Source organism: Rhipicephalus microplus, chromosome 1 (genome assembly GCF_043290135.1).
Source record: "Rhipicephalus microplus isolate Deutch F79 chromosome 1, USDA_Rmic, whole genome shotgun sequence".
NCBI lineage: Eukaryota > Metazoa > Arthropoda > Arachnida > Ixodida > Ixodidae > Rhipicephalus > Rhipicephalus microplus.
The window spans coordinates 138,903,937-138,920,140 of record NC_134700.1 but is presented as its reverse complement, the minus strand read 5'-3'; the positions used below and the strand labels follow the sequence as shown (position 1 = coordinate 138,920,140).

Genomic DNA, 16,204 nt, shown 5'->3' with positions numbered 1-16,204 from the left:
TAGCTGGGCGAATGAAAGACGGATGACAGAGGCAACACAAAATCAGAGGAGTATATGCCAAGGCGCATCATATTGTTGCAGGATGTTTTCGGAGGTTAACGTGGCCGAATCAGTACATGACTGCAATAGTACCCCGTCAGTTTCTTAACATCGATGCTGTTCAAGTTAGCCCTAATTTGTGCATCCAGCCTGTCAGAAATCTAGTGCCGTAATAAGCAGCGAATCGCCATGATGGTTGGATATATGCCACAACTGACCATTGTACCACTAAAAATAAAAAAAGGCAAGAGTCAGTCGAACGATTGGCTGCGAAGCGATTGCAACGAGCCGAAGACCCCGAATATGCATAACTAGGTAACACTGTGGAAAAGAAAGAGCACAAGCACCAGCGAGAGCACCTCGGAGTGATGGAACATCGGCGCCAACGTCGACGTACCCGTAGATCTGTGTCAGGTGTGGCCACCTGGTTCCAGCATGAGTTTTCATCGCTATGGTTTGAATGCTGGTGTCGTGTGTGACCGTCTCTGGCTTAATCGGAACCTCTATGCATGAGAATCCATACAAACACCTCATTAAAGCCTTGCAAAGACGTAAAAGCAACGAAAGTAGTTTTCACAACCGTCCCGCTTCTCAGTTTCAAGCCTAGTGCGACTTTGTTTATTCACCACCGAAATTATTGTTTTTTTTCATTTGGTCATATAAGTTGTCATGGTGTTTACGATCCATAACAACGGTGGCTTTACATAAATTGATGTAACTAATCGTTTACAAACATGTGGGGCTATAGAGTTTGCGTTTGACTTTGTTTCGGGTGACAATTATACGCTTCATGTTGTACAACCAACCAGACCTTGTCTTTACGGCGCTTCATTTTCAGTATTAGGCAAACAGTTTATTATCAGCCAATGTGTTTGGATTTTGCACGCAAATAAATTACTAAAACTGCTGTTGCTGTATGAGAACACGTGTCAAACACCAAAAAATAGGAACTCCTTCCTTGCTCGTTCCGTTGTAATAATCAAAAACAGCTCGTTCGCGCTTATCGAAACTTGATACCTGCTCAAGTGGAAGGACATACCCGAAGTGGCTAGTGGTGAAACAATAATAACTTCGAACTGCTGCGCAAGGAGGAAATGTTTTTCTAGATGAACGGTTAATGTAGGTGCTGCGTACGCGTTGCTGTTATCAGACCAGCAGTGCTGGCCACACCATAGATATCTCAGTACGTAGGCGCTTTTTTATTGCTGTCGGGAAGACCAGAGCGTGGCGTCTCCGTATAGCAAGAACGCTGGTCAGTCGTACGTACAAAGGTCTCGCACGGGCGTTGGCAGCTAAAATGGTAGGTATCCAACTTCTTTCTGTACGTCGAAACTATTTCTCTAAGACGAAATTTTCACACTGCACAATTTCAAAGTTTTGACGCTTCTATCAAGATTTGGTTTCAAAATAAACTAACGGTAATGCATAGTTAGGACGGCCTTCGTATGCGTAAGCATTGTGTAAGCTTAGCATCGTGTGACACCTGGATGCTATTTTATTCTTCCTCCACGCTATACGAAGAGCGAATCAGTTCTCAGCAAACAGCAGGTACTTTGAACGCTTTTATCTATCTATCTATCTATCTATCTATCTATCTATCTATCTATCTATCTATCTATCTAGCAGCCTGCGTGTAGGTGCTCTCGGAATGAGTTTCTTAATTTGAGGCGTATATAATTTACAACGGGATAGTAAGAGAATTTCACAAATATATCTGGCTTGTCAGAAAATGTATACTTTGAGAGTATCGTGGCGTACGTCGTCAAACACTTTCCTCCGCACACAGGTGGTGATTGCCCATACACAAAGAGCTGCGGTATGTGGGTATGCGCTGCAAGTGATTGGCGGTTCATATCTACACGGAGACGCCAAGAATAGATATTGGTAACTTAATTGTGAGAGCGTAAAGAAAAATTACATTGGATGCGTTAGCCCGAAAAGTACAAACAATAATAATCATTGCCCTAGCAGGAATTGAACCTAAGCACTCTTTGTGACAATCAAGTGTTCAGATGACTATCGATTATGAGATGACTAACTTCACCACAAAGTGACATGTGCCACAGAAATTGGGTAAACCGCTCAACTCACGCACTGGCCCAATAAAAACGAAGGAGGCATAAGTTACACCAACAGAAAGATTAGTGCTACTGAAATGTGTAAGGCCTATTAGAAAGTTACTTTATCAAACAATTGGCAGATACCCAATACAGTGAGCATTTATGATATGTGGAGAACTATTGAGAAAGGTTTCTGTGTCATTTTAAAATCACACAACGTTACGAGGCGGAGGTCGAATATGCCGCGCATGACTTCCATGTCATGACTATCATGTTTGAACGTGTCAATTACCTTTGTCATTTATTTCCGTCTTAGTATGTCAAATTTGGTATATGTGGAGCTAGCGAAACGGCGGACAGTGTTCTATGAGCGTAGCATGTAGTCAAGCTTTATATGACACGCATTTCATGATTATCATGTTTAGGCCTGTCAAATACAGTCGTTGTCAATTCGCATCACTTAATACCAAATTTCGTATATGTGGAACTAGTGAAACGGCTGTGAGCAGCTATGAACGTAGCATGTAGCCGTGCTTTACATCACACGCATATCATGATTATCATGTGTGAACGTGTCATTTACCTTCGTGGTTTATTCACTTCACGTTATACTAAATTTGGTATATGTAGATCAAGCTAAACGGCCGCGAGTGCATCATGAGCGTGGTAAGTCGAGATGTTCTTGCATGACGCGCGGGTTATGATTATCTTGTTTGCACGAGTCACGTACCTTCGTCATCCATTCACGTGACGTAATACCAAACTTGGCATATATGAAGCTAGCGAAACGGCCGTGAGCGCATCATGAGTGCAGCATGTAGTCGTGTCATGCCATTATTACATGCCATTATTATCAAAGATGCCATTATTATCATGTTTCGACGTGTCACTAACTTACATCGTCCGTTCGTGTCACGTAATACCGAATTTAGTGCATGTGAAGGTAGCGAAATGGCCGCGAGCGCATCATGAGCGTACCAGGCAGTATTGTTGTTACATGACAGGCATCTCAGGATTATCATGTTCGCACCAGTCACATACTTTCGTCATCTGTTAATGTCCCGTAATATCGAGTTTAGTATAGGCGAGAGCTAGCGAAACGGCCGCGAGTGCATCAAGAGCGTGGCAGGTAGTGATGTTGTTAAATGACACAGATCTCATGATTATCATGTTTGTACCAGTCACATACGTACCTTCGTCATCTGTTACCGTCTCGTTATACCAAATTTGGTATTATGAAGCTGGCTAAATTCCCACGCACGCATCAGCATCATGAGCGTCGCATGAAGTGATGGTTTGTACATGACATGCAACCCATGATTATCATGTTTGAATCAGTCACATACCTTGGTCATCCATTCCGGTCCCGTAATAGCAAGTTACGTATATGTGAAACTAGCGAAACTGCCACGAGCGAATTATGAGTGTCATGTAGTCATGTTGTTACATTACACACATATCATGATTTTCATGTGGGGGTCTGTCACTTGTCTTCGCCATGCAGTCATGTCATACCATACCGGTTTTGCAACACATCATTTGAACGAAACCACCACAAGAGCAGCAAGACCATGAAATGTAACTTATAACATTCATGACATACATTTCAATGTTTTCATGTCATGAATAATTAGTCATGCTCCTTATACAGTCATGTTATGCCACACCAAGTTTGGTATGGATACCTTCATCGAAACGGCCAGGAGAGCTAAAGTCGTAGGCGGCTAGACAGACAGACAGACAGACAGACAGACACACAGACAGACAGACAGACAGACAGATAGATAGATAGATAGATAGATAGATAGATAGATAGATAGATAGATAGATAGATAGATAGATAGATAGATAGATAGATAGATAGATAGATAGATAGATAGATAGATAGATAGATAGATAGATAGATAGATAGATAGATAGATAGATAGATAGATAGATAGATACGCTCAAAGTCACTACAGTTCGCTAAGAAATGGTTCACATATATAACGGGTATGGGCCTCAGAACAACTGTACATAATTCACTAAGGGAGGAATGCAACACGTAACCAAACACTAGGGAACAGGAAAGGCGCTGGTAGCTGCGAGAACACCCCGAAGCGCTGGAAAGCTTATGCCAAAGACGTTCCCGTATCGTTTCTTGTGTAACTGGTCATTTGTGTTCATCATAAGCCTCTCTGGGATGACTAACAACGAAAAAAGGAACTGAGCAAAATAGTGAAAATCTGCCACACGCCACACCAAGACACAACAAAGAAGTTCACAGGAACCAGCACTGCAAGTTTTCCAATATGCAGCCAAACAAACTACCGCTCCTGTTTAACCTATCAACACCTCACTAAAGCACCAAACTGCCACCTAAAAGCATCCTACAAACAACCTCCGTCACCTTGCTTAGGTGCAGGATCAACATTGATGCATGCACATTAGTCTTCAGAATTGTCCAGTTTCGCTGCTTCAAGGCTTGCCCGGCTCGTGTAGGCTTCATCTTTTTTTCGTCTGATTACTGATTTCAGATTTCACATGATAGCTGTCAGAAACGGTGGCGGTTGTGGTGGCGAAAGGCTACGGCACTGTCCTTGTGATCGCAGAACAGCTTCCGCTATAATAAATTAGATTCACACATGCTGGAACGGCCAAATAACAATGGCTTGAAGCTGACTTCTTTGTACATACTCGGAATGTCGGCAATAGCTTTGTTGAGATTACTTTGGCGGTTGGTGAAAAGTGGTTTTCAGACAAGCTGTTTCGCTGATCAAAATACTTTATAAGCGTGGCCATCAAATAGCACCTGTGACTGTTACTATGACTGTCGATGCTCTATGCCTGAGAATGATAATTTCAATAAAGAATCATGTGGTGTCCAATGTGGTAACTCAAGCAAAGCTTTTGTTACCGCGTTGCGCGTAAGGTAATTGGTAGAGACTATTGCCTATTTCTTTCTCTTATACGAAGTCAGAAATGGTGTGAGAAGGTCCAGTGTATTTGGCTAATATGCACCATGGACACAAACTGGTTCAGAAAAATCTAGCTGCGCATGCAATGTTTCACAATAGGTGGAAGCCTCGGTCAATGGCATTTCGTTTGAATGCTTGTCAAGTAGCGCGTGCATTTGAGGTGACCGGGCGTTGTGTCACCATGGCAAGCACTTACCATCTTTTCACGAATAGCCCTGTCGTATACACGTTTATTCTTCTTACGTTTTTCCCACGTTCAACCATTAATCACCGGGAAGCTACCTCGGCATGCACTGAATTAGGTTTGAACCTTCTTTATCGTCGTAGAACAGCGATTTCGCTCTCCTTCTCCATGGCTATACCATGTAGCACCGTGGCAGATGCGACCGAAGAAGAAAACAGTGTGGCTTGAGGTGAACGAGCGATGAGGTACGATCAGAATTGGTCTGCTGTGGCTGTGACGTCTCTGTTCTTATATTTGCAGACCACAGAGGAACGCTCGGTGGTGGCTGCTCCAGCGCGCCTGCGGTTTGCCAAGTGACGTCACTGCTACTCGTGCATGCGAACACCGCATAGGCATCTGCACATGCGGGACATAACGGGCCCGAGCTAATGGGGGGCTTCGACTCCCTTTCTTGCCTAGTCCTGCATGGCTGAGCCGTGTCTGGGGAAAAGAGGTTCCTGGGGGTGGAGGAGGTGCCCGGGGAGTGGCGGAGGCGACACACCGCTTTGGCCTCGACTTCACGTAGGTGGCACTTCTGGGCTGACCCACTTAGGCGAAATCGGCAGACATCTTTTCCTGTCTCTCTCTTCCCCTATCTTCGTATTTCTGTGACACTTCTTTTGTTTTTTCTATCTACTTGCCTTCTCGTTTTATTGCCATTTTTTCAGGCGGCAAGGATTACACTTGTGTACAATAGCCAACCAATTTTGTTATATATGGTTCTAGCCACCATGTACAGCTGGTCTTTGCGGTTCCTTCGTGTTGCGTAGCGTCCCCTTGGTGGACTCGGTGGTGGGCAGCTGTCATGGCTGTCGAAAACAATCACACACCTACGGCTGCGCAGTTTCCTCAAGATTTGCTATCGCCATCTTGCAAAGAGAGGGCACACCGAATAAATTCACGACTTGTTAACCAAGCTGAGAGCAATTTTCGCGCGTTTTCACGTGATCCGTTGAACTCCCCTCGAAAAGGCAGTAAAAACACTTCCTAGTTTACGCTAGTGATGTTCCCCGTTGAAATAATCAGAATAAGTTACAAGGCCATAAATGTGGCCAGCGGTGACCAGCTGCTTGATGTACGCGACCATGCGCAATGTGCAGAGCTTTCAATCCACGTGGCGTTTGTTGCTGTTGCAGTTAATGTGACTCCCCACCAATCGATGAAACAGTACAGAGAATGATTGCCGATGCAGAGCTGGTCAACTTGAGTGAAAGAGAGCTCCTTATAGAATACAAATGGCGGAATGTTACTGAGATAGAACTAATGAAGATTAAACGTAACAAAGAAATACCAACTGTACTCTTGATCATTCATTACTTTTTTTCTCTTGTGGGCTACGAGATTTTCTAGTAACCAGGAACACAAAAAGAGCACTTCGACCATACATGCCTATTGACGTAGATGTCTTCAATTTCAGTGGTTTGGGCACATATCTCAGCATTGTAGATGCAGATAAACGTTTGCTAAATGTGGCAACCATGAGGACACTACAGACGTATGTGACGGCCCGCTCCACTGTCTCAAATGTGATGATGAACATGCAGCATAATCTAGAGCTTGTCCTAGACGAAAAAAAAATGACATTATCACTTTGAAAATAAATTAAATCGTATGTTTCTATGAAGCACGTAAATATGTCTCCTTCCTGCATTTCTCCAGATATGCTGAGGTGGCGCATAAGTGAGAAGCGCCGAGTCCTGCTCCGGCACCAGCCCGGCACCGGCTCAATGCGGCCTTTTTTAAACAGCCTTTTCTACCCTCGGAGAACGTAGCAAATGTGAATTCCCCCTCTATGTAGGACCCAACAACATCTGGGACCTCGGACCCGTCAAGTTCTGAAGCAACACAATTGGCTCCTGCTTGTGCTGGCAACAATCAGCTCAGTATGAACCAAAAGGCGGCACTGTCCACAACTGCGTTGGTGAGTGGAAGTCTCTTCTTCGTGGTGAGACTTTTACGGACGATGTCTCGCTCGCAAGAGCATATGTTCGGCGCCACACAGGAGGCAATGAACACCACAACTAGCTTGAAAGCAGTGCCTGCGCTAAAGGAGTGGCGTGATGCTAGCGACCACTCCATCAAAGACTAATTCTGCAAAACGGGGCCTGGAAAGTGCCCTGTAAGGCAGCAGAAGAAAGCATAAGAGCGGTTGTATTGGCGGATCATGGAAGAGGTCGATGCTCTGCAGGGGGGTTGTCAGGCTGATGGTGATATTGATGATGATTGGAAACGATATCCAATCCTCACTTACGTAACATGGGCAGAGCTATCTGTCCTAAACATAGTTGCTGCAGTTAGCTATATTGAAGGATTGTTGTTGATGCCACGTCTAAATGCATTCCTCAAGTGAATGGCACTATTAGCAAACAATGTGTACTGAGCTGAAATGACGACTGTCGGAAGCGTGGAAAGAAAGCATGGGGTCTGCTTTACGATTCACCAACGGCAGAGGATCCCATTAATTTCAAGCTCGTTAAATCTCAGGGGAAAAAAAGGACAGAGAAGCACGACGAGGAAATCGGCATACGAGACAAAAGTATTAAACAGGGTGAAAAAGTTTCTGGGCTTCAAAGATTTTAACTTCCATTAGTAAATAATAAAAAAGAAAGCTTAGAAGACCATTAATACTCCCTAGGCGCGCATTAAAAAGCCTCTCCAACTCTTCGCACTACTCTATTGCGTTAAGAAGTTGCGAAATACGGATAAAAAAGTTGAACTAAAACGAAAGTGCGCAAGAAGCGAATCACATAAGCAACATTTATACATAGCAGAGTTCAAGGCGGCGCCAAATTGCTGCAACAAATGTGCCCCTGGTTCTGACCGTATAATATAACATATGTTGAAACACCTGCCTTTTGAGACCCGAAATTCTCTCTTTCATTGTATAATGCTGCATGGTGTTGCCGCAAAATCCCTTCTGTTTTAAAAAGCCAACCGAAATTCTTATTCTGCAACAAGGAAACTTCCCTTCCTTGGTTTCAAGTCATAGGCCGGTAGCATTAACAAGCTGCCTCTGTAAGCTACTACAAACGATGTTTACCGACGGTTACTACATTTTTTGCAGCAAAATAAATTACTTGACTCATATAAATGCAGCTTTTCAAGAAAGGTGGTGCACAACTGACTTCCTTGTACATATTGAAAAAAAACAATATTTGTGGTACCTTTGTTGACAAACAGTTTTAAATGCGAAGTATTTCTTTTAATACTAGAAACACTTTCGGCATCTATCTGCGTATCTATTCATCTATCTATCAAGCCGCTATAGTGCCATAACGGGGTGACACTATAGCGGAGGTGATCATTAGGGGGTGACACTAGCTGCTCTAGTGTCATCCCCTAATGTAGCGGGAAGCAAAATTAGTATGGGAGGGCAAGATGGTTTGACAAATATGACGCACTGGTGAGGTCATGAATAATGTGACAATCTCGTCGTGTACATAGTCAAACGCTTCTCTCCAGAAAGTGGCACACACCCGCTGGTGGGTATGTGTCAATGGTAGGCGGGTTTGTGCCATTGTTTATGAACGCTTAGTACCTACCCAGGAACGGTGAGAACATACATGAGTAATTTTAACGCACGAGTGTTAAGAAAAAGCTAACAGTGGCAACGTTGACTAGACGAATGCAACAAATAACTGTCAGGGTCCCAGTAATAATATATTCGAAGCATTCTGCGTGGCATTGAAGAATTCTACCACTGAGCTATTGGGTACGTACTACAGGGTCTCGGTAGCACATGCCTTTTTATAAACCCTAATCTTTGTAAAACGTCAATTGTGGTTGCAGTGCTGGCTATTCACTTTTATGAGCATTACACATTTCCTCCTATGATACAGTCGTCACATCCGTCTAACGTCAGTTGTAGTAGGATACCATTAGCTCAAGCTGATATATGTAGCAGTGTCCAGGGCTACCATCCTTGCGAACCCCGGTGCTTCAAATCAGCTTATTGCATCTGGTGTTGCTATTACAGATGTTCCTGCTGGCATCGTTGTAAGTGCAAACAACTTATACAAGCATCGGTTACTATTCAACATATATGCTTGTGTGTGCAACATCTGTACCTATATTTAGCGTTATATGATAACGTGTCGCTCAATGACACAACATGGTCACCTTCCCGCCGCATGCTTCGCATAACGTCTGTTCTCGAAGCCCGTGAGATCTGCTTAATTCTTACCCTCTATGTTCATTGATACGAGAAAAATGTATGACATAACATGGCTGTTAAAAATTTTGAAAGATCTTTCAGCATTGGGTGAAGGCGGTATAATGGTAAATATAATTTAGTGTTACCTGTTGAGTAGAACATTTCGTGTAGGAGTGGACAACGTTATATCTGGCCAATTTTGCATGAAACCGGAATGCCACAGGGTGGGTCTTCAGTTGTATGGTTTTCGTTATCAAAATAAGTTCGTTTCGTGTGTGCCCAATTAGGATTTAAATTGTGCCATCTCGCCTTTTTTGAGCGGCACGTCCAGCTTGCTTTGAACAAGTTATCCAAATGGGAAACAATAACGGCTTCAAGCTAAATTCACAAAAGAGCACCTGCATTTCTTAAAGAAAATGCCTTAATTGTGATCCATAAATTAACGCACATTGATCAAGGTTACCTGTAAAGAGGATCATAAATGCCTGTGCCCGATTTTGAACAAGAAGCTTGCCTTTGTGTCACGCAATAAAACTTTTAAAGGGGCCCTGTAACACTTTTTTAAGTAACCTTGAAATGAATTCACTGGAAGAGCTCATTGCCTTACAACTTCAACACCGCAAAAACTTTAAGTATCCGTCCAGTGCAAGTTGAGTTACAAAGGTCTCTCGCATGCTGCAAGGGCATTTTCTCTTCTCTCGTCCCGAGGAAAGCGCCTAAAGCTGAGCAGGGAGAGATGGCAGGCCCACAAAAAAAAATGTCACACGCGCTTCTCCACCTTGAGCACTTTTTTTTCTTCGAATACCCCACTTTTTCAGTATGATCGCGCGCGCACGCGTGGACAAGTAACCGCCTCCTGTGGCAATCTCTGTAGTGAACAAGCATGCCATGTTCACATCAGCCAATGGCTGATAGACTGGTCACTGACGTGTGATTTTTGGGCATATAACGTGAATTGTCGAGAGAAGAGAAAGCAAATTTCAGGCGGCTTTGATAATTTATTGTGAATGCTGGCCCCATGCCGTGCTATAATATTTGGCTGGCGCGTTGTCGGGAGCCTCTACTACCGATCGGCAGCGTTTTTTGACCATGCTCAGAAAGTGTTGCAGGACCCTTTTAAAAACAATTGTATGAGAACCGTGAACATTGTAAAGGTATTCTCACGCACGAGTTAGGGTTGGGCTAAAAAGTGTATCGTGTGCTTGTAGAAAAGCCTCGTACGCACACGTATACACTACGGAGCCATTTTATTTCAGTTAGCCAGCCCAAGTGTTTCGAAGATATTGAACCCTGCCCAACATCTGGGTATTCGGCTCTGTGCAGGCGGACTTCGAACTAGCCCCGTCGAAAGCTTAATATAGAATTAAACGAATGCTCTCTCTACCTGCAAAGGAAGTACTCGAATTTTGTGTACTTGCTGAAGGCGAACGCTGACAATGAACACCGCACATGCTCAACCATAAACTATTTGTTCTGTTCTAACTTTTTTCACAACTGACCTGCACTGACACGGCCCTTCTCACTCAATGTGAGGGGCCTAGTTGAGGAAACTGCTATCCCACTCCTTAAACACCACCTAATGACCTCGGCAAACCACTGCCACTAAACAAATGGTAGCTTATGGACTGTGATACATTGTTCATAGATGCTCCTCCTGCACGATTTCGCATGTATTTCTTGATTGCTTGTTTGTGTCTTTTCTCTTCGTCGCGTGAGTTTGTGCGATGGTACTGCCCATACTGTATCACCAACTAGCCCAACTATCAGTTCTCTTTCTTCAGTTAAAGCATAAATACGATTATTCAGAGTTTTACAATGACGCTTTTAAAACACATGGCGGTGTTTCTTATGCCACGGTCAGCCAATTTTTCGCAAATTTAGGCGTGCTGCACGCCGCAACAAGCATATTTACAGCCGAATCCTATGGAATATTGATAGTTCTTAGACAGATAAGGTAAACAAAGAAACCGAAATCTGAAAAAATAACTCTGTACGTCGGTCACCGTGCTCTCTTCCTTGCACTCTCTTTGCGAACAAGCGACACATTGTGTTATGCTGGGTGCCAGCACACCTTGACATTGAAGGCAATGAGCTGGTGGATAGGCTTGCCACATTCATTCGCACAAGAGCTGCAACTCGTCGATCTCTGTTCCTGTCTTAAAATTCAAGCGTATCTACGTAGGAGGCTCCAAATGTATTGGGGGCGTTTGTGGGACGATCAGACGAGTAACAAGCTTCATCGTATTAAGCCACGCATTGGGCACTTGGCGTCAGTTAGAAAATCGAGACAAACAAAACTCCTACTCTCTAGACTTATAATAAGGAATTATTATGGCACCCATTGTTTATCTGTTGAAGGAGGATGACCTTCAATGTGTAGTAGATGAGAAGAAACTTTTCGTGTACTTTACATTTCGCTAATGTGAAAAGGATTGCAAAGTCCCTGGAAGAAGCTCTTCTCTAAGGCTCGTCTTCAGCAAACCCCATTCCATTCATCGATGTGTTTAGGCAATGCAGCAGTTTTCTATCCAAAAACAATTTTAAGCTTTTTTTAAAACACACCGCAGTGTTACAATTTATTGATGCCAGAAACTAGTGTTATATACACTTTAAGAGAAGGTTGCTGCGAGACTATTGTTTGAATGCACCCACCTTGACAGTCTTACTTGCAAGGGTCTTTAGAGGCTGCGGGTTGCTTTTAATAGTCTCCGCCAGTATAAGAATTTAGGTTGATGTTTATATTCAGTGCACGTTATTTATACCATTGCCACAGGGTTATTAGTGAAGTCTATTTTACGCATACTTTTGGCCGTTTACATCCATTTAAGCATACATATCGTCATTCACCACACCACTGCATCCACATAATACTCTGTGTTGACGCTCTTTGGCAGTAACCAGCCATTCTGCCTCAAAAAAAATTCACCACAAGCACTACGCATGCCCAGCGCTGCTCTGCAGGAGCTAGGACAAGGAACTGGTCTACAAGGGCTAGTGTATCTCACGCTACATTATATATAAGAGGAAGCAACTCGCTGTATTCTCTCGGCTTACACGAAATTGCGTTTGTGTCAATAACTTCAAAAGACAACAAGTCTTCACCTTTTATGGCACCGTCATGCTTTGTCTGTGACTTTGATACGCAATAGGCGTCGAAGTCTGCCGTCCCAACTTAAACACAACCGTAATATGAATTTTTTCAGTGCGTAAGCCCCAACGTGCTAGGCAAGACAGCCTACAGATACTGACGCTGCCCGAATATTCATTCAGTCTTCAACACCGTGTCGAAAACATTTTGTTTTATTTAAAAAACAGTATAATTTTACACCGAGAGCAATGCATTCCCTCTGCGAGCTGTGGGTACAAACCTATGTGGTAAAGGCTGAAGGCATCAGAGCCCAGCATTAGGTTAAAGTTCTAATAAAGTGCTTTGAGAAAAAAAAAAGAAAAATCACGTTCTTACAAAATACTTTCGAGGTTAGTAAGAATTTTAAACGTGCACTATAGTATCAAGATAAAACTTGCTTTCAGTTTCTTTTCAAGATCATTCGATACGTACTCTAACGAATTTATTCTAAAACCATAATGTTATCGTGATATTGAAACGTGTGAATTTGAACCTTTCGAAATACTTGATACATGCTGGTGTCAAATACTTTATAGTGCATTGCTCATGTAAACGAACGTTCATGCATCGATGAAAAAGGTAGTAGTAGTACAAATAAATAGTATTATTAATATCAGCCTAGATATGTTACGGATAACAACAATTATTATTATTATTATTATTATTATTATTATATTATTATTATTATTATTATTATTATTATTATTATTATTATTATTATTATTATTATTATTATCATTATTATTATTATTATTATTATTATTATTATTATTATTATTATTATTATTATTATTATTATTATTATTATATAAAAGTCCTAAATATAAATATGTTATTACTTAGAGTTTCATGCCCCAAATTTATTATGATTGAAAAATTTTCTCTTCCTGGTGTTATGCATCATGCACTGACATCGCAAAGTTTACGTGCAGCTTAAATATATGTGTGTTGTTACGAAGGCGCGACGCCAACACTATCCCGAAGGTGCCACTGCTCCCAACTCCGCCGCCAAAGTCACCAGCCGTTCGGTAGCGCGTGTTACTCAGCTCGCGACTGCTTCTGCGCTGAACTGATAGACGAGCGGATGAGACGACAGTGAGTTAACGCAAGGTTTAAGTACAGGATAGAAATAGAGGCGTTAATATTCGGCACTGGGACCAACAGCTTAGGGACTTGAAGAGCCGAGATGTCTTCTCTCACAAGCATACGTCGGCTTCTCACTGACGCATAGGTCAACGGCAGGCGACGCGCCGCTTGGCTTTTTTTATAGGCACCGGGTGGATCTTTGGGTCACCAACGTCTAACCAGAAGCGCCGCTGGCCGTGATGTCAGAATCATCAAACGAGGACCCGCCGCTGCACGTGGTTACACCCAAGGACGAGGGATGTTGCCACGCATTGCGTAAGACCCGCCAGACTCGAAGGCGCCGATTGCTTCATCAGGCTTGTAGCCTGAGGGAGCTCGCGGTGCGTTGCGTGACAGACCAGCACCGCCGCTTGATGACGTCGTTGAGTTGATCGCGCCAGGCGGGCTCAATCGCTGGCCTTGCAACAGATTCTCTTTGCAGAGGCATTGACGTTCGGTGTGCACTCCCAGGTGTAACAGCACCCCCGCCATCAGACAATGCGCCGGAAAGACGAGCTGCTGCTTCCACGTGGCTCGGATGTCGGGCGCGCTCGTTGGCCAGGTTCCTCCAGGTTCGCCTCCAGGGCCATGGGGAGAATGTAGCTCTAGGCTCAGTTCCGGGAACACATCCCATTCTTGAGGACGAGTACTAGCTCCACTGGCTTGTCGCCACAACTTGCCGGCCAGCTTCGCTCGTCTCTTCGGGCGATTTTTGGTCTCAGCACTTGTCGATGGTTCTGCAACTTGTCAAGAACGGTTCAACAACAGACAACACACGACACAAGCAAGTGCCCCTGGTTACCCGACAGAAGACCAGAAAAGTATAATACAACATATATCTAGCTACGTGTCTATCGGAATTTCGTTCCCTCTACATCAACAGGCATATGTGGGAGACTAAACACTTAAATTGAGAACTCAAATTTTACACGTACAACAACGCAATGAAAGAGACTGCAACATAAAGATGGCCTCTTGAGATCACTCTAGACGAGAGCGCTCAGCTAAGGCCGTGAAGATAAAATTTTGCCACAAATCGCTAGCGAAAAACAGAAAGGTGTAGAAGGTACTAACTAAAACGCACGGCTCAATCATTAGCGTTTAGCTTTCCATTTTTTCTTGTAATGAACGTCAAAGTTGTGCTGTTGGAGTATCATGCTCTACCTCAGTGACCGGCCACATTTAGGCGACGATACCTATGCGGTACCAACAGCTGCTCATACTTGCGACGTTGCACCTCATAAAAAGAAACATTTGTTTTCTTTGTTCCCAACTATACGCATTTCATAAGCGCTTTATTCGAGAGGTCCTCACGCGGTTCTCGAATGAGCGTTTCTTGATAACCCTCGACAGCTCACTCCAACTTTTCGTTTCAGGCGAGAGCGTTGCACCCCTCTCGCTGTGACTCAATGGCGCCATGTCGTCTCCTCCGCAGACAGAGACCATGCCAGTCGCTTGGGCGACAGGCTGCTCGAGTGACTGCTCAAATGACTCACACGGAGAATTTCCTGTCTGATATTCCGTCGACTAGCCACCAAGTTCACACCCATCAGCAGCTTTTGCACTTGGTGCTTCACCACATTGAACAAGATCAAGTTGCTGCGAAAGCTTCCGCGCTTGCGATCGCGTGAGGGCAATATATGCTAAGTTGAAGAAGTACGATTTACCCTGCTCTTTGAGAAGCTGCTCTGAGTCATTGGAAAAAAGATAAGAAAAACGATCGGGAAGCGCGGCAGACACAGCCGCCTCGGTGCGAAGTTTACCGAACGGGCCTTCAATGACAACGGTAGCGATCGGTAAGCAAGCACTCTGCTCGTCGGCGACTTGCCTGATCCACGCGCATTCTCCTGTAAGCTCGTCCGGAGACACAAACGAAGGATGGACAACGTCCATGGTTGCTAGTGAGTCTCTATGTGCTCGACACGTTTTTCCATTCACACTTATTTCGTGGAGATACGGCTCTAACAACCACATGTTCTTTTCAGATCCTCGGATTGTTGAGAAAGCAAATTTTTGCTTACAGTTTATCACGATGTGCGCTTTTTTTTTTGCAACTTAGAAGTGTGGCAGCTTGGGCTAGTTGGAATGGCATGACGATAGTTATAGCGCCTGAACAAAACGATGACCTTCGTGTACTTCTTGTCTCTGTGTCATGGTTTTGTTCTCGCGCTATAATTATCATCGTCCTGTTTGCAGTTGTAGCACATTACCGGCTTCCGTGATTAAAACACGCGTGTGGTATCAGTGCGTTTTTTTAGGAACCTCACTCGATTTCTTCGCTTTCGTTTGCCCTTCCCCGACAGTGTCCTTTGTAAGAGACAGGTCCTTCCTGAAGCTATAGAGCGGAGCGGGTGTCTGTTAATGAGGTTTCTTTGAAAAGCCCTCTTTCCTTTCATCCTTTTCAACGTACACTGCCCTGCTGTGCAACTTTCGGCGAGTATAATGCTCCCCAGCTAACTCTGCTGCCTTGTTTAGCTGTACTTGACCAAGTTTGTCCTGCAGCCAAAGCTTGACATCCTT

At 43.8% G+C, this 16,204-nt stretch overlaps 1 protein-coding gene across 3 annotated transcripts in view; it reads left to right on the top strand.

Annotated features, from left to right (window-relative positions):
• The first annotated feature begins 1,199 nt into the window (after positions 1 to 1,199).
• Positions 1,200 to 16,204, top strand: part of LOC119178265 (xaa-Arg dipeptidase) — a 43,914-nt gene continuing 28,909 nt past the window's right edge. Inside the window, exons 1-3 of one of the 3 annotated variants that reach the window (XM_037429459.2) lie at positions 1,212 to 1,339; positions 5,541 to 5,801; positions 7,078 to 7,200. In XM_037429459.2, the coding sequence (XP_037285356.2) occupies positions 5,706 to 5,801; positions 7,078 to 7,200 (219 nt within the window). In that variant the 5' untranslated portion in view covers positions 1,212 to 1,339; positions 5,541 to 5,705. Of the gene's footprint in view, positions 1,340 to 5,540; positions 5,802 to 7,077; positions 7,201 to 16,204 lie in introns of all 3 variants that reach the window. The other 2 variants (XM_037429460.2, XM_075887437.1) reach the window with 2 other exon arrangements.